Source organism: Anabrus simplex, chromosome X (genome assembly GCF_040414725.1).
Source record: "Anabrus simplex isolate iqAnaSimp1 chromosome X, ASM4041472v1, whole genome shotgun sequence".
NCBI lineage: Eukaryota > Metazoa > Arthropoda > Insecta > Orthoptera > Tettigoniidae > Anabrus > Anabrus simplex.
The window spans coordinates 67,390,096-67,416,429 of NC_090279.1; the positions used below are offsets into that span (position 1 = coordinate 67,390,096).

General features: G+C 43.0%; 1 protein-coding gene across 1 annotated transcript; it reads left to right on the plus strand.

Moving 5' to 3' along the window:
• The first annotated feature begins 237 nt into the window (after positions 1–237).
• Positions 238–25,123, plus strand: LOC136886217 (putative uncharacterized protein DDB_G0268590). Its single transcript, XM_068230505.1, has 6 exons — positions 238–252; positions 4,384–4,509; positions 7,022–7,157; positions 9,565–9,900; positions 13,843–14,067; positions 24,965–25,123. Exons 1-6 carry the CDS (start codon positions 238–240, stop codon positions 25,108–25,110), a joined length of 984 nt encoding a protein of 327 aa, XP_068086606.1. The 3' UTR covers positions 25,111–25,123.
• Positions 25,124–26,334: the final 1,211 nt, after the last annotated feature.

The following is a 26,334-nucleotide window of genomic DNA, read 5'->3' on the forward strand; positions in this document are numbered from 1 at the left end:
AAAGAGTTTTGTTAAAATCTGCTCATTATTCGTTGTTTTTGTTACAGGCTCGCACAGTGAGTTTTTTACGTGGTAAACCTCCTCTCGGTTATCGGAACATGACGGCAAAGGTTCTCAGAGGTCATCGAGTCGGCCAACAAGCTGGCTGCTTTCAGCATGCGGGACTTTCTTACAACTCAAGTCAATGAAATAAATAGCAAGCCAGAGCTAAAGATACCACTATCAGAACTCGTAAGGATGTCGCTTCTCTTGGTGAGTGTTTGTTTATTTCTCTGTAGCTGATAACAAGGGGTCAAGGGAGAAGTGATGTCAGTCTTGGATTGGAAATTTAATACTACTACTAATAATAATAACAACCCGCCTCTTGGTCTTCATCGTTGAGGCTTTGAGATATAAAGGCTGTGACACCGCGGTTATCCGGTTCGAGTCCCGTTGGTTGATAAGATGTTCACAATACGAATGTTGGCGGCATGCAATTTCTAATCACTAGATTGCGTGTCCAATGCCTGGATTAAATTGTAAACGTCTCCGCAGTGCTCATACGGAGTGAGGCCATATGACGCTGTTGCCTTTGATTCGACCGTCGGGTGGAGATGTTCCGTCATAAGCAGCCAGCTTGGTGCTATTCGACACGAGTAGGCTATGTGCCGGCACCGGGTTTCACCCTCTCCTTCCTTACTATCATATCAGGTAATTCATTTCATCTCATTAACTTCTCTGATAAGTTTGACGTCAGAGGATATCCGGTCAAAAGAAAAAAGAACCCGCCAAGACAGGTTCATCTCAACTCATACGCGACCTCGTAGTTAAACGGGACAAGTGTTGGACAAATAATAATAATAATAATAATAATAATAATAATAATAATAATAATAATAATAATAATAATAATAATAATAATAATAATAACGGCGAACGTCACTCGAGCAGGCATTGTGCAGGTCTTATGGGCGATCTCCATGTCTCTGGGCATGCGGCTCCTACTTAAGAAGACATGGCAAACACATGGCCCCCGATTAACCAAATAAGGTTTAAATCTCGACACGGCAGCTAATCGAACCCGGTACCCGTTGTACCAAACCATTTCGCCATGGAACTTGGTAATTTAAGGATGGAATATCTCTTTAGAGTAATGGAATTTTCATAGAATTTGAGTGGGATAATTTGTGATTGATGAATGTTCAAACAAGGGAACGTGAGTGTACTGTCAGTGTAGGAGATATGTCGGAGGAGAGCAAAGACTTTCAGCAGGCACCAAGCTATACAGTTAAGTGCGGTCTCTCCACACGAGTAATAGAGGGACAATCCGTTATTAAGAGTACATTATTCTGTGCATGTAGTAATGATCAGTTTCACGTTTATCCTCCCGTCTCTTTGGACGCTCAGTCTACCGGAATAATTAGCATCACACTGGACAGAGTCCTAGTGCCGTATCCGTCATCGAACGTTGGCGATCTTACTTTTGCCGTTGGTTTAACCACAGTCGCAGGTTCCCCAGTTAAGACGTGTGGGGTCTCCCAGGACCCCTCTTCTCTCGATGTTCCCTTGCATATTTATTTGGAGGAGGGTGCCTCATGATATGACCAGAGTAGGGGAGCTTCATGATCTTAACAGCCCAACGCATTTCTACACATCCTGGTCAATACAGTAGACCCATATTACAAACGCTCCTAGTCTTTCCTCATAGTCCAGGACTCTACTCCATACACACAGCTCCGCGCTATCCTAAGACGAAGCTGCAGCGATATTCTCGATCCTCACTATCGGAGCTCCGTTGACACACAGGGCCTTGCTCACAATAATGTATTGGGTCTTCTTTAAGTTCAGGTGTAGACCAAGGTTTTCACATGTCTCCACAACTTTCACGAAGATCTGCTGCACGTCATCAGTCTGTTTCCACAGCATTCTTTCCTCAAAGAATATGTGTACAAAGTGTGCTAAGAGGCCACAGAGCCAGGACTGTGATGGCGCTTAGGTCATGCAGGCATAACACATAAATCTCTATCCCTGACAATTTCCATGTATAGAGTTAAGTGTGGTGATGTATTGCTAATCAAAATAATGTTGAAAATGTTCGTCTCCTTACTCCCAAGTCTTCCCAGCACGAAGTTTCCAACATAACACTGCTCTTTGTCGGACGCCACCCAGAGCAAATTGCGCTGTTCTCATCTGGATCTTTTCATGTTGTTCTTGAGTCAAGTAATCTGGTGAGTCTCTCGTACGCTGAATGGGTCTTGCCAGTGACTTATACGCCTCTGTCTTACATTCCTACTACAACTCCTAAATACACCCATAACCATATGAAGAGATCTGTAAAGATCACCTAGGTACTTGCAGTGATCCCCATGTGCTGCTTTCACAGCATCGACGCAGTAATTAACATGCAAGAAAACAATAACATTGGCTTGCGGGATCCACTCTTAATCATAGTATAACCCGACAGCGTTCCACCTATTCTAAGGCATTGGGTTTGCTTTCTGGAAATATTGCCACCTATTCAGTTACACCTTGGCCGTCTCTTCCTTGTTCTGCTCTCTCAATAGACTTTGATTAGGTCAATACCGATGCAGTCCATTTGGCCTCCTGAGTATCAAATATCTGCCATATCTTGCTTGAACCCTTCCTTAGTGGAATGACTTTTCCTAAACACAAATTTCCTTCTATCAGAGCAGTTTGAAACATTGTGTGCAATGTAACAAGAAGGAATGCTTTCCTTAACTTACGTGCATCACATGTCAAGCTATCTGGCCTATAACTATCCCCTTTATATGTTTGTCACTTAGTCACTTGTATACTGGGGATACTATAGAAACTCTGAGCTAATTTCGTATAGCTCCTTCATGCAAACAGTGAAGTACAGTAAATGGGGAGGTGCTCCAAGGTAAATAAGTAGTTATGCCCAATTATGACACATTTAGAGAGGTATATGGTGGAATCCTAGAGGAAAACTTGTAGACATTGCCGGCATTTACGTTCACTGTTTCGATATTGCGGCCTCGTGAAGTTGACTATGCTGTTACCTGTGTGAAATGCCTTAAACCGTCAGATATTCTAGTAGTTTGACTTCCGTGACAATATGTCCCTAGCATCGATTTTGGACTGCTCCCTGGTGTTAAAAGCACTTTATTAGCCTGGGAGAGAAGTGGTATTTTGATGTTTGGTAACCTATCGGCAGAAAGTTATTCTTTTAATCATTCAGAAGTTATCAAAACTGTGATCAATTCAATCAGCCCATCAAATGATATAATATCAAATTGATTATTCACTCAAAATGTATGAAAGTAAATCCTTCAGGAAACATCGGCTGATAGAGTTGTCTTGTACTGATTGACTTGTGTGTGTATTAAGGGAGAGGAGGCGGGGGAGCAGGTAATTAACTAGGTATGGCAGAAATGTAATTATGTGAAAATTATGCGTGTGAAACTCGGGAGGATTTAGAAATTTTAGTAAGCTTGTAACAGTTAGTGTGTCCGCATTTCCCTAAAATTCATGAAGGTCCCATCCTCTGTTGTTTGGTTCCACTAATTATGTGAGTAATACACCCCTTCTGCTTTAAGGGTCTGTGTAACGTACTTTACAGCCCCGACAACGGGCGTATTGTAAAATCATTGTGTACTAAAATTGGAGGTTCAAGCCCCGTTTAATGTAAAACTAGAAGCAACTGCTCCTGCCGATTCTGAGTACCTTTTTTAAACCCAAATGTAAAGTGAACTTCTTGATTCGAGACCCGACCTAGCTAATATGCTTTGGAAGCTACGGCTTCTTTTTGTGAATTATGTAAAGGCAAGCCTGCGGGTCAACAGACTGTGATAGACGCAGATATGTTGTAAAGTATCAGAGATTTCGAGCTCCTCATTCTACATTTCAACTTGTTGGTTCACGTTCAGAGAAAATACAGTCCAGCCATTGTCCCTAACTACAGTGAGTCTCTGCACAAGGCACTCGTTACTTGGACTAGTCGGGGCTGTAGTTTTCAAGGCTCCGTTATAGGAATATTGGCCACGACAGAGGAAAATGTATTAAGGGCCGTGAAATGGTAAGATCATTTAGCATGTACTTAGAACCAAGTTCATGAAGCTCTCGTCACAATAATTAACAAATACTTAGGAACATGTTAATAAATCCTGTCAGAATACTTAAAATTGTAAAGGGATGCGGACGATTAATTTACACAGTAAAATATTGCGGGCTGTTTTCTTAACTGACCATCAAAGTTTTCAAGCGGGGCTGACGATCTAAGGTAATGTGTTTGTTTGACTGAGGATGGATAGCGAAGGAAGCTGAAATCAGTATTCTGTATTGAAGTACCATATTTTCTGTCATAACCTCCTTTAGGCTGTAATTTTAGTCATGGTTAACTGTTGAACTCTGTACTCGTTCCAGGTTCTCTTGCCCCTGATGCTAGCAGTTTCACTGGCGAGCACAGACCACTGTGCATCGTCTGTGGGCTCGAAGTTGGACCTGTCTGTGCATGGCCACAAGAACGCCAGTGGACATAGGATAATAACGGTACCGTGTATTATCAAATTCAGAGTTGTGTTTCCGTGTTGGATGGATAATATTGTATGTGATTAATACACGTAACTTAGTGCTGTGTATAATAAATATATGCATGCACCATTCAAATTTCAACCAACTTTCAAACTACAGTACACTTTGCGGAAGTAATCTAACATGTCCTTGATATCATAGTGCACCAAACACTAACCTGCTTTGCATGTGCTAACCACTATCGGCTTAAGAAAATGGAGTAACTCATAGCAGACGTAATTACTCACGATTGTGTTGTTATTGCTGGGAAAAAATCCCGTGTTTAAAATAATATCTGCATGTTGCTAATATGCTTGCCCCAAGACAAGCAGCCAGCTAGTTCGAGAGAACGTCACAGGAGGCGCTAGAACTTAGTCGTTAACTGAATTTATATTTCACAGACATTTCACACAGTTTGTCTTTGTGACAACAGCCTATGTTAATCCCGCACTGAACTTGTTAAATAATATAACAACGGTAACACACAGGTTGTGGTTTTATGGAAAATAAGTAAAGTAGAAACTAGACCATTCCTTTAAGAAATCATTCCAGGAACTTCGGTCTGGCTGGAAATATCTCGTAATGGTCCCCCCTGATTTACGATGAAGTCTGAAAAGTTTGTCCGGCCCAGATGGAGACCCTGAGGAAAAGAAAGAGCTCCGTGGAAGTGGAGACTGCCGCCGTCTTGGGTTTAATGAAGAAGTCCTGCCAATCGATATCTAGTGCAATATTGCCTTGAGCAGTAAGAATAAGCCCAGCCAGGTCATATCTACTGCTACACTGCCTGAAGCCGTACGCAGTAGTCCAGCCAGGTCATATCTACTGCTACACTGCCTGAAGCCGTACGCAGTAGTCCAGCCAGGTCATATCTACTGCTACACTGCCTGAAGCCGTACGCAGTAGTCCAGCCAGGTCATATCTACTGCTACAGGCTTAACCACATGTGCACGCCGGATCAATTATTTCGGATGAAGTTGGTCGCGTCTAACCTCTGTCAGTGTCGAACGTCGATTGCTACCATTAATCATCTACTTTTTCAATGTCCGTTACTCGAAATTAGTAGGCGTAAATGGTTACAACCTTTTTTTAGTACACACTTCGCGTTACCCACTCAATTGACGTGTTGGATACTCGATCCCACGCCTACTACGGTAATTGCCCTCTCGAATTTCCTTCATGACACTAATTGTTTACTGTAGGTTCGGTGTTGTTGTTTTTCCTTTTCCCCTTATGTGTCGACCTGGTCTTGTTTGTGATTGGTAGAAGTCGCCAAGTATCGGTCACTCTGGCGTGAAGTCTAGTACCTTGTGTCCTTGTGCTTTTCCTGTGTGGTAGATATGTAGTTGAATTCCTTATTCCCCTTTTTTACATTCTACATATTCTTTTTCATCTTCTCCATCTTTTGGGTTTGTTTAGAGGATGCGTGGCTGGGTATACCGCTCCCAAGCGAAGCCCATTAAATTATACGATCAAGACAAGACAAGATCTACTGCTACACTGCCTGAAGCCGTACGCAGTAGTCCAGCCAGGTCATATCTACTGCTACACTGCCTGAAGCCGTACGCAGTAGTCCAGCCAGGTCATATCTACTGCTACAATGCCTGGAGCCATGGGAAGTAGTCCAGCCAGGCCATGTCTACTGCTACACTGCCTGGAGCAGTAAGAAGTAGTCCAGTCAGGTCATATCTACTGCTACACTGCCTGGAGCCGTAAGAAGTAGTCCAGTCAGGTCATATCTACTGCTACATTGCCTGGAGCCATAGGAAGTAGTCCATCCAGGTCATATCTACTGCTACACTGCCTGGAGCCGTAAGAAGTAGTCCAGCCAGGTCATATCTACTGCTACACTGCCTGGAGCCGTAAGAAGAAGTCCAGCCAGCTCATATCTACTGCTACACTGCCTGGAAACGCATCTACGTCTACGGTACCGTATTCCCGAACCGATCCCTGAATCTCTCCGTTATATTCACTCTGATATGTGATTGTGATTTCGTCCACTCCACTTCCTTTATCTCGAAACTATGGTCACTGAAGCCGGGCTTGGAGACATCAGAAGTCTCGTTTGATAAATGAATTTCTTTTTGGACATATTGTCTCTTTTTACAGCACGAGAATGATGTCAAAAAATACCGAAATTCCGTGCTTTAAACATTCAGTTCTAAAACACACGAACAATTGTACCGAACTAAATGAAACTGGGATGTTTTAGTAATATCTAAGAATAACGAACAAACAGCATCTCTGGGAGTACGTTATAGGTTTTCCGTAAGTTACGGCTCCGATTGCCACTATAAGGTGCGGCGAAACTCCGAGTTGTGGTTGTGTGGTATGGTAGTTGGGCATTATGTGACGTGCGAGGAAGGAAACAGGAATGTGAGTAGGAAGGGTTGTTTCAAATGGGTGCTTCATACTCAACTTGAAATTATAGTGGATTGTGAACTGAATGTGGGCTATAATTTTCTATGTCTTAAGAGTTCAATATTCGTTACAGGTTGATACGCGGCGATTGATATCGACGGAGAACCAATGGGAATTAGCCGTGAATGTCCACCAAGAAAGAAGATCATGTGATAGCAGTGAAGTCGAGCAGCTTGTTTCGGTGACTTCTGTACATCCACCAGTACACGGTAAGACCTGATCGTTGTCATAGAACTCTCATTCACACTCGGTGTTCCTTACCCCAAAGAAGTAGGGCTGCAGTGTTTGTGGGCGGTATCTCCTCCGTGTCCAGGGGCAATCAGCTAGAGAACGTGCCTGCGTCAGTCTCCTCCCTATTCGATATTGTCTACGGGACTAGGCGTTCTGAAATGCTTGAGAGGATTGGAATTACAGGGAACGAAGAGTAACACAAACTGCAGTGGTCAGCGAGCGAGGCAGGTGCGTGGTATGCCTCTCCTTCAGTTAAATGTGTGTATAGAGCAGGCAATATGGGATATGGAGGAACGTGCTTGGAGGATGTCAAGGGCAGTTGAATGTAGTAGATAAGGTCAGGTGAAGCACGTGATATAAGACTAGGAAATGCACTGATAAAGGAAGTGGAGGAATTTGGGTGGCTAGGAAGTAACATAACGAATGAAAGGAGAAACTATCCGTTCATTACCGAAGAAGAATATTTGCTAAAGGAAGCCATCTTGTAAACGAAACATTCTACTCACCATAAATATACAATTCAGGCCGTCGTTTGCCGAAGTATTTGTTTGTAACGTTAGAGTCATGCTAAGTAGAGAAATAGAGTAGAGGCCTTTGAAATGTGGTGTTACAGAAGAATGCTTTTGGTAATAATGGGAACTCGTGTCCTTTTCCGAGGTTATGCAGTTCTTTCCAGCAGCACTCCTAATCGAGGTGATCATATTTAACTACCTACCAGCAGTCCTGCCAACATTACGTTTCTCAAAGTAGTGGGAAAAAGCGTAGACCACGTGCTTTGCAAGTAATTGTGCTAACCGTTACTCTGCGGAGTTTAAGGTGAGATAGGACGATCATAGCCCAAACATAGAGCAGGTGACGGGAGGGAGATATGGGATAAGTATGAAAAAGTGTTTAGGCTGCTGACGGAGAACAGGAACAATGTACAGGGTGCGGTGGGAGGAGAAGTTCTGAAAGACAGATATGCTAATAGATTAAGGGGGAGGAAACTGAGGGCAAAGGGATAAAGTCAAGGGCAGTTATCACTAGGGTATCCGTGAGTAACCGCTGGTAAACACAGGGGGATATAGGGGGAAATGAACTTGTTTCAGGAATGTGGGGGTAAGAGAAAAGGTACAGTAGGTGGAGGGGCAGAGGGGGTGGAACATGGTGGAGGAGAAGGTATGGTCTGCAAACATCAGGGAAGACTGTTGAAACTAGTAGGGTAGCGGATATAATGAAATAAGTGAGGTCGAGACTCTGGTCATCGAGGACTCCATAGTTAGGCTCGGGGAGAAAGTGCACGGAGGAAAGGGAACCAAGGTAGAGGAATTACGTTAAGACAGAAGATGGGGAAAGGGTGTGGTAGTTTTCTATGTTGGTACGAACAACGTACGACATAGTGTGGGATCTGTTATGAAGTTGAATGGAGAGGAGGTTATTATCAGTGGGATACTTTCTAGGAGAGGGTAATATAAATGAATCTAAGGGGTATTTATGTGGGGGGGACTGGGAGTGCGTGTGTTGTTTAGAAAGGATACATGGCGGACTAGGCAGCGGAACTGAAAGTACGTGGACATGGTGGTTATAAGATTCATATTTACCAGATATTGTATAAGGAATTGTTTCATGGTTGAGAAGTGACGTAATGGATGTCTTCCAAAACTGGAGTGTTTTTGTAGAGATGGGATCAAATCGATAGCTGGGGGAGTATTTATACCGGCAGAAGAAGTATTTTTATGGTATAGAAAAGCTAAATATGAGAAACATTAAGTTCTAGGTATAGGGCTCATCTCTTTGCGGTGTACAGGTACGGATGAATTGATGCAGACGCGGAAATATTTCACTAGGTAATCAGCGATGTGGAAAGCGTGGCATCAATAGGCAATTTAGATCTGGCTGTCAAACTGAGTTTCCTTCTGGAATGAATGCCATGTGTGTAGGAGATCTAAATTATATCAAGTCCGTTGCTGTATCACTCTGCTTTGAAAATACAGTAATATGTAATAATATAAAGTGTAAACAACTTATCTTTATTTGTCATCAAATCAAAATTAACCTCCTCCTTCTTAAACTCGTGATTGTGTTCAAAAGGACCTACGTAAGGAATCTAACCTTTCTTTACTTTCTTGAATGATACAACAAACCATATACACCTTTCTGGAGCGGCATTATCATGATGAGTAGTGTTTCAACTGGACAAAATAGAATCATTACAAGTAAGAGACACACGCACTATTTTAATAATCTTGGTACAGGCGATTTTTTTGAACATAACCATAATCTGAAGTAGGCCTTGTCGGAGACCGTAAAATGTTTCCATACGGATTTTATTTGCACAGTTTGCGATAGATTTTCAGGATTATTATTTATCAGAAATTGCATATTTCATGCGTATTTTTGTTCCAGGTACTTCGACGTCTCAATATATGAAGCCAGTCACACCTGCAACTACTACACCAGCTTACACTACTCCACCGACTACTGCTATTACCACTGCTCCAACTACTACTACACCAGCTAGTACTACTACTACTACTACTACTACTACTACTGCACCGACTGCTACTACTCCACCGACTACTACTATTACCACTACTCCAACTACTACTACACCAGCTAGTAGTACTACTACAGCTGCTACTACAAGAACTCCAACTACGTCTACTACTCCAACTACTACTACTACTACTACTACTACAGCTACTACTACTGCTACGAAACCAAGGTCCTGTCCTCATTCAGGTGAGTGATAAACTCTCAAGAAGTTAATCAGATTATCTATGAGTGGTGTACTTGAGACGAACGTACATGTGTTTCTTGGAGATTTTGATCTAGTTTGTTCAGGTAGAAAAGTAAAGCTCTTAATCGTTGTATTCCACGTTCCACAGATAAATTACTCACCCTGCAGTTACTATGTAGGTGTTTGCTTGGAGCAGCAGTCTGCAGAGCGAGTGCACGAGTAGAGAGAATATGAGAAATGAGAGCGTCTTGGGTCCGAAGTGAAGGCGGGACCCGGTGAGTGTTCCACATATCGCAGCGTACAGCACAGCGGCCCCACACGCGAGCCGATGATACTATCACGTAGAGGTTGTGGGTTCGACAACCCTCAAGGTGATTCCGTGGCTTCTCAGTTTTGCATGAGACAAATATCTGGATGTGCACATTTATTTGGCACCTTCCCGTTTATGGCTCTTTCCTACGGCACGCAGTCATTATATCATTATCTAAGATAGATTTACGATTTTGGGCAGGAAAGCAACTGGAAACTACTTCAATAAAACTACCAGGAATCCATACTTACATTTTGTTTCCAGGTGAATTGCAAACGTACAAAATTTAGTAACCATCCTTATCAGTTCTTGCTGAACTCCACAGGACTCTCAGAGAAAGGCTCGTCTCCCTCCTCAACTTGTTCGGGGCGCCCTTGAGAGCTGCGAACAGTACACATTAGGATTGTAACCGTTCCTCGAATGGAGAATTCAACTTGTAGGTGTTTTTGACTGAAATAGGAAACAAAACCCCTGGGGGATCCACTGGAGAGAAAGGATGTCAGAACCACAGATTTAAAATTATCACTTAGTTTACAAAAAATGTTTTATCACTGACATTTTTTTCACATGAATAATTGAATAGTAAATAAGTCGAAAGCCTTACAACACCACCTGAAAACAAGTCGTTTTATATGTCTGACAAAAAACAGAGGATAATATTTTTACATGAAACGTTGCCAGGTTAAGTTTAATTCAATGACTTGCAATTTGTCAAAACCTGCGCTGCATAAATTTTACATTTGATAATTTTAGTTGGAGGCACAGCCTCTGTTATAACGCGAGAGAAAAACTGGTAAAATGCCAATAGCAGTTAAGTAAAGAAAAAGTTTAACATTGATAAATACACCAAAGGCAGGAGGTAGCAAAGTGCCCTTTTGGTAGATTCGCTGACTAAATAATATTAACATTAAGAAAAACTCTGAAGGGCACCGCCTTCATCGAAATGACAGAGTAAGACCATAAAATGGGGCGAGGTGCCATAACAGTTACTTTATTGATTGCTTTTGTGATTAAACATATGTACTAAATAAACAATATTTCGAGTTAAAGTAAATACATACTAACCCTAGGAAAGAATTATACTAGTGATATAACTTCAAGATAATAGCCGGTATATATGCGTGTTCGTTTGGCTGAGATTCTAAAACTTTGATCGTGTTTTTCTCAGAACATCATTTTCTGACTTAAGTCGTATGTGACGATTCGATCGAAACTTGTAATTGCTACAACTTCTCTTTCACCATACATTTCAGTGAACATAACGTCAACGCGGATAACTGTTTATGTCTCCCTAAAGAGAATTAGTCCTTTTGAAGACCCTAAAGTCACATGCACCCTATCACAGAACCCTGAATGGTTACACACCAGTGACGCATGTCACGCCATGTTTCAATTTTAATTACACAAACATAAAGATGATCAATATTACGTATGAAAAGAATAATTATCAAGACATTTATACCGGCGAACTTGCTGAAGTTTGAATTATAGGTCATCTCTCTGTCAGTTATTCCATTCTTCCCTCGCGGTTCCTTGGGCACGTGGAGAACATGTGGAAGCCCTTTATAGACCTTGAGGTAGACAGTGGTCAAGCAGAAGTTCTCCATTTATCTCTTGCGCTCGGTAACTCTTATTACTTTACTTGGTACAACTGCAGATGCCTTTCCGATGAGTGGCACAATATGTGCGGGTTCAGGACGTTCTAAGACGACATGACGTGGCCTTTGTTTTCTTTCACAGTATTATTATAATTCGGTCTGAGATCGACGGTTCTTCCCAAGTGTGGATGCCGTTGATCAGTGCTGATGTTCTCAGTTTTACTGACTGTCATATGTGCTCCTGTTTTGTGTAAGTGCTCGTTTATTCCACACTAATATATAACATGGGCCTCGCACCCAACACAAAACAGCTGCATTTTGTGACTTTTCAAGACGTAATGAGGTAGAAATACTCATAAATGCAGTGTTGCCAACCGCGGAGATTTAACTTTTAAAATATTGCAAAATAATATCTCGTGTAATTTAACCAAAGTTGTTCAAATGATGAAGTTAGTAATATGTCGTTCACTTTTAAGAAATCCAATGTGGACCACATTCTAGTGGTTCTATTGCTCGCAACTATTGGAAATACTGTACATAGTAGAAACTTTGCAGTTGGAGATAATCCCCCTCTAATGAGTGATTAATGTAGATTTAGGCGGCTCCAGAGTTATTAATAGTGAGCAAATGGAGGTGGCAACAAAACAGGGGAAATGCAACTAAATTCAAGAGGAAGTCATTAATACACAGTGCGTCTTGCGTTATGTCTTACTGCGCTTGAAAACAGTGCCGCAAGTTTCGTACACATAACCGATCATCTTCAGATAGCCATTTAGAGCAGTGGAAGAAGGCTGTCCGTGGAAAGGACACAAATCCGTCTCATAATTTGTTTTTATGTGTGATACCAATTTTTAGAATTACTTCTTGATAAAAGTAAAGTAATTTACGGAGATCGATGACATTTCTCCCGAGGACCGTTAGGAAACGTAACTCTCCAGAGAAGGGGCAATCCACGCGGACTGATGTTACAACAAAAATCCCGAATCTGAACATAAAACAACAAGAATAGGAAATAATTATATTCTATACAATGTTAAAGAAATATCAACTGAAAGTTAAGAAAGGAATGCATTGCCTTGGATTCCCTTCTTTTAAAACAAAATCACCCAGTGGTTTTCGGCACCGCTTAATCATCACGACTTACCGCCACTTTGCCTACCGAAGCACATTTGAGTGAAGGGCCTTAAATGATCGTGCTACTGCTGCCATAGTGCAAAGTTTGAGTGGAAGAAGGAGCATGGACGTTGATATTACACGAGCTAAAGCTTAAAGAAGGAAATATGTTTAACTCTGAATCATTACAAGTGAAGGTTTTCTTATTAGGAAGCATTTACCTCAGAAAAAAGAAGATCAGTTGGTATATCATGCTCTGGTTTCATGTTTGTTCCCTGTGTGTACTTTCAGATGCGCCACACATATTTAAGTATCCATGACCATGTACAGGAAATACGACGGTGATGTTCTTGATTATTAATTTTTCACATCTCCGGAATACGAAGAGAGCTGGCTGTTTCCAAGACAGCTAAATCATCTCGAAAATACTCCGAACGATCCAGCTCCGGAAATGAGGTGCACAAATCAGTTTATCACGTAGATAGAAGCACTGGTCCGCCTGCTGGGCAAGATGCTTAAGGCGTCCCGTTGGTCGAAACAAGTTTCACCATCACAATGTTGGCCAGCCGGGTGGGAGAGGTGCTGCTAGATAGCGTACAAAAGCCTGGATTCATTACAAACCTCACCACATTGCTCATTTAGAGGGAGGGCGAAGTTGAGCCTTGAGCAAATCGCTTGCTGTTTTATGACCGAAGTAGGCTGCATGTCGGCACCGCGTTTCACCCTCTCCTTTTCCGCTATCGTACCTCACGTCCTTCACTTCATCTCATTAACTCCTCTTCTGTACGCTACGGTGTCTCCTGACCATGTCATGCATCGAAGAGTACGACAAGTAATGAAGGATCATCATTTTCACCCGTAGGATAGTCTAAAATATAAACGTGCGAACTAATTGTTAAATGTGATGTTCTATCTGCCCACAGGTTACCGACTGTTTGAAGGTTTCAACTGTTATAAGACGTACAGTGGCAGGAAGAGCTGGAGTGACGCCAGGGAGAAGTGCAAGAGAGACGGAGGTGATCTGATGGTGTCGGAAAGTGAACGGGAGAGAAGAGAGGTGTTCCCTACAATGGAAGAGCATGTGAGCCGGAGCCCCTGGATGGGAGTTTACAAGCCCGAAGGTGAAGATCGTTGGGTGTCTGTGAAAGGTGAGTTCTCTCTAGCTCTCTTCTCCTCATGAATTACTGAATGTCGGACGGAAGACATTTGTCATATTAAACAACAGAAGCCGACATTTAGCTGTAGTTAGCGATGTCACTGGCTGGTGACCACACCGTATTGCCTATAATCAGGAGAGGAATGAAGAAGTCCTGCCCTCAGTAGCCCAGGCTTTCTGAGCCCAACTTGGCAACTTCGATACTCGCTCAGTCAGGTGGTATGTCAGTCTCATGTCCGTAGATTTACTGGCACATAAAATAAACCCTGATGGATAAAATTCCGGCACGTTGGCGTCTCCCAAACCATACGAATGTAGTTACTGGAACATAAAGTGAATAATATTAGTTATGTCTAAATGAAGGGAAAGAGTCGCAAAGTGAGTGTATGAGGACATTCATCTGTCGGATGGGGACGTTAATCCTTGAGCAGACCTCTCGGTGTTCTTTGACAGGATTAGGCTATGTGCCGCACCAAGACGTGCAGGTTTATCACGGACGTCAAATAGAGAGTAGGACACACTGGGGTCGTGGTAGGGACATCATCATTATAGAATGTTGTGCCTTGTTTAGTTCCACACCTCTTGTCTTTAAATAATTAGAAACTGAGTCCTGGTCTCCTCTGCTGCTCTTACCCTCGATGGCCTACTCCGTTATTCTCGCAGGTAACCCATCATCCTCCATTCACCTCACGCGACCCCAACACCGGAGTACCCCTTCATCCATCGAACTTATATATCACTTAAAATTTATCTTCTTATTCTGGGTACCTTTCTGTCATTGTTCCCACCCGGTGTTTCTAGACTTCATTCTCGTTATTTCAATGTAGATTACAACTAGCGTATGGACGAGATATCCAGAGTCCACCCAGCTTGCACTCCCACACAGCGAAGGTTTCCTGAAAACAGACCGTTTCATCCCAGAGCTCACTGCATTAATTTTGCTGCACCTTGCTTCCTGGGAGAAGTTCCAGTTTTGTATCTCCGACCTGACATTCAGTTCTCGAAACTTTCTTCTCCACTGACATGACTTTATTCTTGGCAATAAAAAAAAAGCAAAGACATCTCCGTACAGGCCATGAAGGCCCTGGGAGTGGTGGAAGGTAAAGGCTTCCACTATTCGTAACCTCGGCACTTGATGGGGTAGAGTTGTTAGCTCTACGACCGGCCGCTTTTTCCCCCAAGAATTAACCTGGTACTCATTTTTGATGTAGGATAAATGAACCTCAGGGCCATATGCACGTCACGAAGTGGAAATTTTACGACTTTCTGACGGGGATTCGAACCCACGTCCTTCCGGGCGAACCGAGTACGCCTTTACCGCCTCCGCCAGGGAGCCCCTTTATTCTTGGTAATGCCAATACTGATGTCGTACTCACTGCACCTATTTCAAATTCCAAGAAATAAGACTGCAGGCTTTCAGCTCTGTCTGCCATTAACACCAAAATGCTTACGACATTTCAGCATCCCTGGCGCTTTATACCTTCCAGTAGATGATCCTTGTAAACTATGAACAACAACATTGAAGATTGCAGCCATATCCCACCCCTGTAAGTACCTTGAATCAAGAACTCGTTCTACCATCAACTTTCAATGTCAACATAAGTGAGTTTTATTGCTCCCAATAATCTAGGCTTAATCCCGTATTCTCTCAGTGTGGCTGACATCCTTCCCCACACTGGTCTCATCCAACTCAGTATAAGACATTTATTGGTTTCTCCCTCATGAAATACTAGTGAATACCTTGCCCGGTGCACGAATGAATCACCATCATCAGTGTCGTTGAAGTACCTTGATGGTTCTAGCAGTCCTCTTGCTTATAAATAGGTGCAATTACTGCTTTCGTCAAATCAGAAGGACCTTTACTAACTTTCCAGGCTCATCTTATTACTCTGTGAGCTTCGTTGTTCGCGGCGTCAAGATGAATATTTCCTCTTATATTCCTTCCACCTGTACCATTATTTGCTCGGAAGTACTATGAGTTTACCACATTAATCCAAAACATTATTTTTTTCCTTTTTCCCTCCGTACCCCACACACTGCCCATCCCTTTTCAACACTTGTTAAAAACATTTGATTTCCTCCTATCCCTTCCTCATTATCACCGCCTGCCGAAATATCATTATTTCCTAACTCTTCCTAACTCGCCCATTTCTACTTTAATTGTTATGATTTCCCCATTACTGTGGGTCGATAGATTAATATCGAATACCATTTCCTTCACCTCTTTGCTTCCAAAGAATCCTGCACTGTCAAAACTAATTGGAAATCCTTTACTCCCGGCGACTTGCTTAAAATATTCTCAGCTCGGTAAATTATGTGAAGCAGGCTGCTAATCTATTTGCACATAGTCCAAGTTAGAGTCTCTCCTCTGACAGGTTAGCGACCTACGGTTGATTGTATAGTCCTCGCCTCTTGAGCACAATGAGGGCCATGACTCAGAATATGTCCGAGGTGCCCAATACTACTCTCGGCTCAAGGAGGACCATGACACAGAATATGTACGAGATACTCAATACTACTCCCGACTCAAGGAGAGCCATGACTCAGAATATGTACGAGATACTCAATACTACTCCCGACTCAAGGAGGACCATGACACAGAATATGTCCGAGGTGCCCAATACTACTCCCGACTCAAGGAGGACCATGACACAGAATATGTCCGAGATGCCCAATACTACTCCCGACTCAAGGAGAGCCATGACTCAGAATATGTCCAAGGTGCCAGTACTACTCCCGACTCAAGGAGAGCCATGACTCAGAATATATCCAAGGTGCCAGTACTACTCCCGACTCAAGGAGGACCATGACTCAGAATATGTCCGAGATGCCCAATACTACTCCCGACTCAAGGAGAGCCATGACTCAGAATATGTCCGAGGTGCTCAATACTACTCCCGACTCAAGGAGGTCCATGACACAGAATATATCCAAGGTGTTCAATACTACTCCCGACTCAAGGAGGACCATGACACAGAATATATCCGAGGTGCCAGTACTACTCCCGACTCAAGGAGAGCCATGACTCAGAATATGTCCGAGGTGCCCAATACTACTCCCGACTCAAGGAGAGCCATGACTCAGAATATGTCCGAGGTGCCAGTACTACTCCCGACTCAAGGAGAGCCATGACTCAGAATATGTCCGAGGTGCTCAATACTACTCCCGACTCAAGGAGGTCCATGACACAGAATATATCCAAGGTGCCAGTACTACTCCCGACTCAAGGAGGACCATGACTCAGAATATGTCCGAGATGCCCAATACTACTCCCGACTCAAGGAGAGCCATGACTCAGAATATGTCCGAGGTGCTCAATACTACTCCCGACTCAAGAAGGTCCATGACACAGAATATATCCAAGGTGCCAGTACTACTCCCGACTCAAGGAGGACCATGACTCAGAATATGTCCGAGATGCCCAATACTACTCCCGACTCAAGGAGGACCATGACTCAGAATATGTCCGAGATGCCCAATACTACTCCCGACTCAAGGAGGACCATGACTCAGAATATGTCCGAGATGCCCAATACTACTCCCGACTCAAGGAGGACCATGACACAGAATATGTCCGAGGTGCCCAATACTACTCCCGACTCAAGGAGAGCCATGACTCAGAATATGTACGAGATACTCAATACTACTCCCGACTCAAGGAGGTCCATGACACAGAATATATCCAAGGTGCCAGTACTACTCCCGACTCAAGGAGGACCATGACTCAGAATATGTCCGAGATGCCCAATACTACTCATGACTCAAGGAGGACCATGACTCAGAATATGTACGAGATACTCAATACTACTCATGACTCAAGGAGAGCCATGACTCAGAATATGTACGAGATACTCAATACTACTCCCGACTCAAGGAGGACCATGAGTCAGAATATATCCGAGGTGCCCAATACTACTCCCGACTCAAGGAGGACCATGAGTCAGAATATATCCGAGGTGCCCAATACTACTCCCGACTCAAGGAGGACCATGACTCAGAATATATCCGAGGTGCCCAATACTACTCCCGACTCAAGGAGGACCATGACTCAGAATATATCCGAGGTGCCCAATACTACTCCCGACTCAAGGAGGGCCATGACTCAGAATATGTCCGAGGTGCCCAATACTACTCCCGACTCAAGGAGGTCCATGACACAGAATATGTCCGAGGTGCCCAATACTACTCCCGACACAAGGAGGACCATGACACAGAATATGTCCGAGGTGCCCAATACTACTCCCGACTCAAGGAGGACCATGACTCAGAATATGTCCGAGGTGCCCAATACTACTCCCGACTCAAGGAGGGCCATGACTCAGAATATGTCCGAGGTGCTCAATACTACTCCTGACTCAAGGAGGGCCATGACTCAGAATATGTCCGAGGTGCGCAGTACTACTCCCGACTCAAGGAGGACCATGACTCAGAATATGTCCGAGGTGCCCAATACTACTCCCGACTCAAGGAGGGGCATGACTCAGAATATGTCCGAGGTGCCCAATACTACTCCCGACACAAGGAGGACCATGACACAGAATATGTCCGAGGTGCCCAATACTACTCCCGACTCAAGGAGGACCATGGCACAGAATATGTCCGAGGTGCCCAATACTACTCCCGACTCAAGGAAGGCCATGACTCAGAATATGTCCGAGGTGCCCAATACTACACCCGACTCAAGGAGGACCATCACTCAGAATATGTCCGAGATGCCCAATACTACTCCCGACTCAAGGAGGACCATGACACAGAATATGTCCGAGATGCTCAATACTACTCCCGACTCTCAGTACAACGTACTCGTCCCCTCAGTCATTGCCCATAGTTCAAGTACTAGGACGTGACTGCAGTCACTCACACGACAACAGTACCCTGGGGTCATGGTTGGACACGAAAGAGGTTCAACAACGAAGCAGCCGTCAAAAACGCCTTGGAAATATCTCTCACCATGAGACGGTCGATCACCTGGGAAACGGGTGCGAATGCTCCTGCATCGCGTAGAAGAAGGAATGGCATTTAGTGATGCACATCCTATTTAATAAAAATTCCTCGTCATGGAGTTCTCGTAGTGATAAATGTTACTACCAACTAGCAGGGACAGGGTGTTTCTTGATCACCAACACACTCATGGCGAGAAGAGGACCCACATGTGCGACGATAAGTATTACAGGTAAAGCTCGTAGACAAACAGCCCGAGTGAATAAGAATGTGTCGCTTCCTGTTTAAGTGTACGGCCTGTCGTCATATTTTATTATTCTCTTCTTCACGCACACTACCAATGACCAGCAGCTGTCAGTTACTCTGATCTCTATTTATAGTTGACGTTGTGTTTTACCGATTACTAAACATTTCCTTATTTTCTCTGAATCACTTGAAGTAATTCGTGAGGCAAGGCCCAGAAAATTGCTTAGAATATCCATATTTCCATTTTCACGGCTAGAATGTACTTTTCGGTACTCGCTCAGATGATCTCGAAAACAATATTTCTATATAATTATAACGAACGGTTTTGAATGATGAAGACCGTACGTAACTGCTGTCTCTGTTTCAGGATATATCGTCGTGAATTACCTAGAAGGATACGCGTATCACCGTTATCAGCGTCATTGATATTACTGAGCTGAGCCAGAGCAGGAATGTCTTTACTTTGACACGTGAAAATGTTTGAGGAGCCCTCGCAGACTTTAAGAGTTCTCACAAGCAGCAAGCTATAACTTCTAGATTGCCAGATTACCAGGTCTCATTTACATCATAGCCAGAACTTTATATTCCTCCAAGATGCATTCCCGTGTTTTGTCGCAGACTTTCTCATTTCTGATTGGTACAATGTGTGGCCTTGTCTTTACTGTTTGCACTCAGAGACGATGAACATTTCCGGTGGGGATAAAATAGCACTTGTTTGGTCATCACATCTTCCTGACACACATAGGATGTCATCTCTACTCTCTGGTGGGGCCACACAATTTTACAGCCGGATGGCCTCCTTGATGTGGGAGAGGTGTTCTCTATTGTGTGAGCTGAAAACTTTCTTGCGAGGACAAAACGGAAACCAGATTTTGAGAAGTACCGAATGCATCTCACAGTGGACAAAGACCAAGTGTTCGTAAACGTCCGCTGAGAAACTCCTTGGTGCGTTTTGTGCTTGAGCTTTTTAAATTATTGATTTAAATAAGGTAGTCATATCGTCAGACCAACGGAATTAGGATTACTCGGTCTCAAGAAGTGCACAACACCTTGCAAATATATGGATCTTTTTGTTCAGCAAATGTCTACAAAGCGGAAAAATCTCCGAGGACTGGAGGAAATGTAGAATAAAGACATGATATACAGGAAAGGACAAGCCGACAAACCAATCTCATAACGAGGGATTGCTCTGGTGTATAATATCAGAAGGACAAACGAACTTCACTGACCATCAAATATAAGAGTATCAGTTCAGATTAAGAAGGAAACGATCACCTTCACAGGCTAGAAAATGTCTACAAGAAGACATCTGGGCGGCTTAAGACTCCCCAAAGGCAAATACTTTACAGTCTTCACAGACTTTACAAAGGCATTCGACATGTTGGACAGGAACAGTATGGACTCCATGACAGAAGACAAGGCAATTGTAAAACTCATAGGAAAACCCCAGTCACAAAACATGTAGCGATAAACGAGGGGATAAGTATATCAAAAGAAATCCTTCAAACAAATTGAGTAATTCCAGGTGACCCTGTTAGTCCCTCCTGTTTAACATTGCTACACCTGACGCAGAAAATCCATTGAAAATCTGAAATCGGTGTCGCTCTATATGTATCCTCATGACATGGTCCTAGGTTCGCAGACCGAAAATGACCTTAAAGAAGCCTTAAACAAACTGAACATTTGAGCTGAAAACAACAAATTCGTCATAAACCACGTAAAAGTATACATATGGTTTTTCGAAGAGGGGCAGGTTACCGACCGAAGACAAGATGTTACTAGGAACAAGTACTTAGGACTAACTCTAGAGACATCAGGAACGTCATACAGGATCCACATCAGGGAAAGAGCGATAAGAGCTATGACTCTGTTCAGCGCTAAAATAGTACCAATTATCACGTACGACTTGGAACTGATCTGGGAATTTCTAGAGACAATAGAAAAAGTAAAAGCCCACTTCCTAAAATGAGCCCTCGGAATTGCAAAAAAGCGCCCTCAAGGCTTGCGTATGAACCTCCTTCAATGAGGACTTGAGATGTCACTTAATGCTGCCATCAACCAGCCAAGGAAATAATTATTGACCCGCCGACGAGACAAGCCATGATTGATAGAGGATGGACAAAAGGAAACCACGACGTGCGTTCTGCACTGTAAAGCCTGGCGATACGTGGATACCACCACAGGATATGCAAGAATACAAAATACCATGAACCCAACAAGGAATCTTCGTGTAGTTTGTGTGACAAATACTACTTCTCCTGCTGCAAGAATCGCAAGAGAACACTACTATATTATACCAGAGAATAAACACCCACACTTCCCTATGTGCATTTGTATGCTCTTATTAATTAATTAATTAAAATTGCCAGCATGTCTCGTCGTGAAAGTATAATAGATACGTAGTGTTCCTAACTTCGTCGTAATCGCCAAGAACTCAATGGTGTCTCTCTCTACTCGCACGTGAACAGTAATTTACAAATTGAGATGCTAACACTTCAGAGACATAGAATGAAAGTTGTGTGGCAATGTCATCCATATCCTTGCTAACGACTACGGAACCTGCTGAACCTCAGACCAAGTAGTGACATCGTCGATAGTAAGATGACCAAAGCCAACTTCGCTGTTCTAATAGTCTCTGCGATTTGATCCCGGAATGTTTTCTTCTGAAAAGATGACGTCTAGCCGTGAACCGCGGTGTCTTCACTTGACCTCAGGTTAACTAATCGATACATATGTACTTGCTCTCTTCAGCTTCACATCATCGACTCCCGAAGCAGTTTCTACTTCCTGGTGCGCTTGAATTTTCATATTTTTGTGATATTTGAAGCCATCTCCTTCCCGTTTCTTCTCAGTTATAATAAAAGGAAGTGCTCGAATTTGTTGTGAATGTCACTGTGCTCCCTTTTCAGCTTCCTTATTGCAGCTACTACAATTTCCGTTTCTCTTTGAGTCTGCGACTTGCACGTTTCGCATCACTGTATTCCCTGCAGCCACTAACAAGTACGGTCTAACACTATCACTCCACTGGGGTGATATTGGCACTCTGCCTTTTTGTATTTCGTTCATCGCAATTATGATTCTCATCGCTTCACTTTGGCTGGCTTTTGGGTGGTTCACTGGTTTGAATTGACTTTAGATATGTTTGTGTCTGTTATAAAATGTGCACTGCGGGTGACAGATCGGGATGGGCATAGTTTAGTCAGTGGGCGTGCTCAATGAAAGTAGAAAAATTACAGATGGGAAGGAACCTCCTAGAAACCCATCGCATGAAGGAGTCTTGTTTATCTCTGATGTTACTCAGTGGAACACAGCATGGCACGTTACGATATCCAGGTACTACCAGCACGCCAAGTGCTAGAGATCGGTGGCTGTGAGGATACCTTGGCCAGATCTTTCATGTATTAAATCCCTATTTTGTTTGTCATTCAGGATGATATTGAAATAATGAGAATGTTTCCACATTTATAGACTGTTATATCGTCTATACAGACGCTCATTTCTACGAAGTGATTGCCTCGTGTGATGATGTACACAGCTACAACGGCACTTCTGTTGCCTTACACAAAGTTTCTGAGGAAACGGGAATCATTGGCACCAGTTACACATTTCAAGATCTCGAACTGTTAAGTGTTAAATACTATCTCTCAGTGAATGGATCATTTGCACTATGCAAACCATGTTATCTCCATAGTATCTATTAAAGGCTATTAACATACATACATTATCATTATGGACTGTTATGCCTTTCAGCGTTCAGTACTTCCAGGGGTAACGACTATCTGTCTTTTGTTTCATAAATACATTAACATGTGTGGTTCTTATTTCCAATTACTTGTCGTACAGCACTAGTCGTTTATAATGTTGTGAGTTTCTGACAGCACGGCGCGATTCTTACTAAGTGGACATTTTAGGTCAACAGATGTATAACAAGGCAGTGCCACTACTTCTTCAGACGACAGTGCTCCAGGCATAGTGGATTTGATCTTGGTTTGAGGAGCATCAGCATGTACTTCAACTTCTTCTCTGGCCTTTTCAATCACTCGAACCACTGTGGTACGTTATGGCGACAAGACTTCATCGCCTCTGAGGCAGCTCGGTCAATATTTTATGACGTTTGTTACTTATTACTATTTTCAATGTTTGTTGGTGGTATGGTGGTATTTGTATTTCATGAGGAACTAAAATTGGGCAGCCATCCACGAATGGAGCAAAAGAATGAAAAGGGTCGACACTTCGAGAGATGAAGGTGTCGGCTAAAGAAAGGGAAGGGGGAGATGAAAGTCTCCTCAGGTATCGAAAATGTAATATCGCCGTGGTCGGACAAGAACGAGAGTTAACCAAGGATAGATGAAAGTGAGGAGCCTGACAAAATTATGTGGAAGTAATGCCAGGACTCAGCTAACTTCCCCACGGTCACTACGTCGCGCTCCAAAATGACGAGCTCCTTGGGCGCATTTTGTTATCCTCTTACGATTGGCAGGGAATACCATAGATGTATTCTATGGTCCCTAGCCACGGGGTCGTACTTATCGGGAAAATAAAACAACAATGTTGTCACAACCTCAAAACACACGGATAAGAATTACGAAACTTGAAAATGTTGAAAATATACCGAAAGCGATGACTGTGTCTTATAAGGGACAGACTATTTATTAATAGAATTGTAAGAATAAGTACATAAAATCAGAATAGAAATACCGCGGTGCGTAATGATAGGGAATACAATTCAATACAGAAGAGCGGAACAGAATGTGGGAATGCACGTAATAGAGTACAACTGGCAGCACACGGCGTATCGACATGAAGTACCAGCTTCGTAACATCAAAGTTATCGGATTGAAGACTGGAGCACGAGATAACATCCAAGACTTCTTTATAAATTTCCACAAAGTGCTTCAGCTGCCTGTGAAAAGCGTAGATAAAATTGACATCGCTCCAATTCGTGGATCTGTGAACATATTCCGATCTCATTTACACGGACCTGGTTGACTTCATGATAGCAATATGTAATACCAGTCTAACGAACCGCTCACGTGGTAAGTTGTTGTCATCAATAGAAATTATTTTTAGAATAAGATTACTGGTGGCTTAACAGTGCAGTCAAGTAGAACATCAGTGAATATTGTTTTAATAGGAATACCACTGGGAGACCATCCTCTGTTAACACCAATCAGAAGCGGTTCGGCACTTCTAAAAATTGAAGGTACCGGAAAGATAGAGAAGCCCCACGACGGTCGTGATTATGAAAGACTCCCAAGGCCGTCGGTGTCGGACTAGAACAAGTGTTGACCCAGAGAGGTCGCACAAGAAAGATAAGAGAGAGGAGCCTGACAAGAATTTAGTGGGGGAAAATGCCAGGCTCAGCTAGAGGACCCGTGGTCGTCAAACCACGTTCTCAAGTGACAGTCAGTGGTTGACCTTTTAGTGTCCTCTTACGACAAACAGGGGATAACGTGGATGCTCTTCTGACTCCCAAATCCACTCGGGGTTCTGAAGGCTGAGGTTCGAATCCCGCTCTATACTGGGTTGATATTTTCATCCAGAAATGCGCGTGTCGTCAGGAAGTCCATCTGGCCGTAAATCTGAGGCGAAAACCAAAATGAGCCTGGGGTGTTCCAATGACATCGGAAATAACTGGTATAACCTGAAGAAAGATAAAGTGTTATGGATCGAGTGTACGACACTTGTGTCCTGTGTTTCAGGTGAGCCTGCTCCCAGCAGTTGGTGGCTGCCTGGTGCACCGGATAACAACGCTGGTAAAAAGTGCGCCCTTGCTGTCAGGACAGGTCTGTTGTGGAACAACTATTGTACACAACTCCTGTCCTTCATCTGCGAGATCCCGCTGTGAACAGATCTCATGTACAGTGTTGATATATAATAAAGATACTTGTAAATAAGATGTGACGTTCTTTCTCCTGTTTCAACACTAACTACAGGGAAACTATTCAGAACAGCGAGGTCATCAGTAGTGTATGTTCTACCTTCCCTAAAAACAACAAGGTAATCAGACATATAATATTCTACCTTTCTTTAAAACATCAAGGTCATCGGACATGTAATGTTCTACATTCCCTCAAAAGTAACAAGGTCACCAGATATATAATGTTCTACCTTCCTTTAAAAACAATAAGGTCAGCAGACATGTAATTTTCTACCCTCCCTCAGAAACAACAAGGTCACCAGACATGTCATGTTCTATATTCCGTTAGAAACAACAATGTCATGAGACATGTAATGTTCTACCTTCCCTTAAACAACAAGGTCATTAGACATGTGATATTCTATATTCTGTTAGAAACAACAAGGTCATGGGACATCTAAAGTTCAACCATCCCTTAAATACAACAATGTCATCAGGCATGCAATTATCTACGTCCCTTAAAAACAACAAGGTCATCACACACATAATGTTCTTCCTCCCTTTAAAACAACAAGGTCACTAGACACGTCATTTTCAGCCTTCCCTTAGAAACAACAAGGTCATCGGACATGTAATGTTCTACCTTCCCTTAAAAACAACAAGGTCATCAGAAAAGTAGTGCTCTACCAACCTTTAAAACCAACATGGTCACCAGACACATGATGTTCTACCTTCCCTGAAAATCAGCAAGGTCATCAGACCCGTTATGTTCAGCTTTCCCTTAAAAACAACAAAGCTATGAGACATGCACTGAGTTACCTTCTTTTAAAAATACAAGGCCATCTGGCATATGTAGTGGGCATTAAGGTTTCACGCCATTGTTGATAGAAGTGTGCAACTGTGGTTTTCTCTACTGTCTCTCGACTCGTTTGACACTTTACTCAGGGACCGTCATCATTCTGGAGCTCAAATGTAGAGCTGACAGTCTACGCACAGCGATGGAACGACTGCGAACAGAGCGGCATTCAGTAAAGATCTCCATGATTTTGAACGTAATACACGAACCGGAAAACGCATGAGGGACATGAAGTCCCCGCAATCCCCTCTGTTTTATGGTGAAAATACCACCGGGTACCGTTCTAAGACATTCCCGGGTAAAAATAAAACACGGCGACTGAGTGGTACTGCCGAGGAGCAGCCTCCTGAATTGTG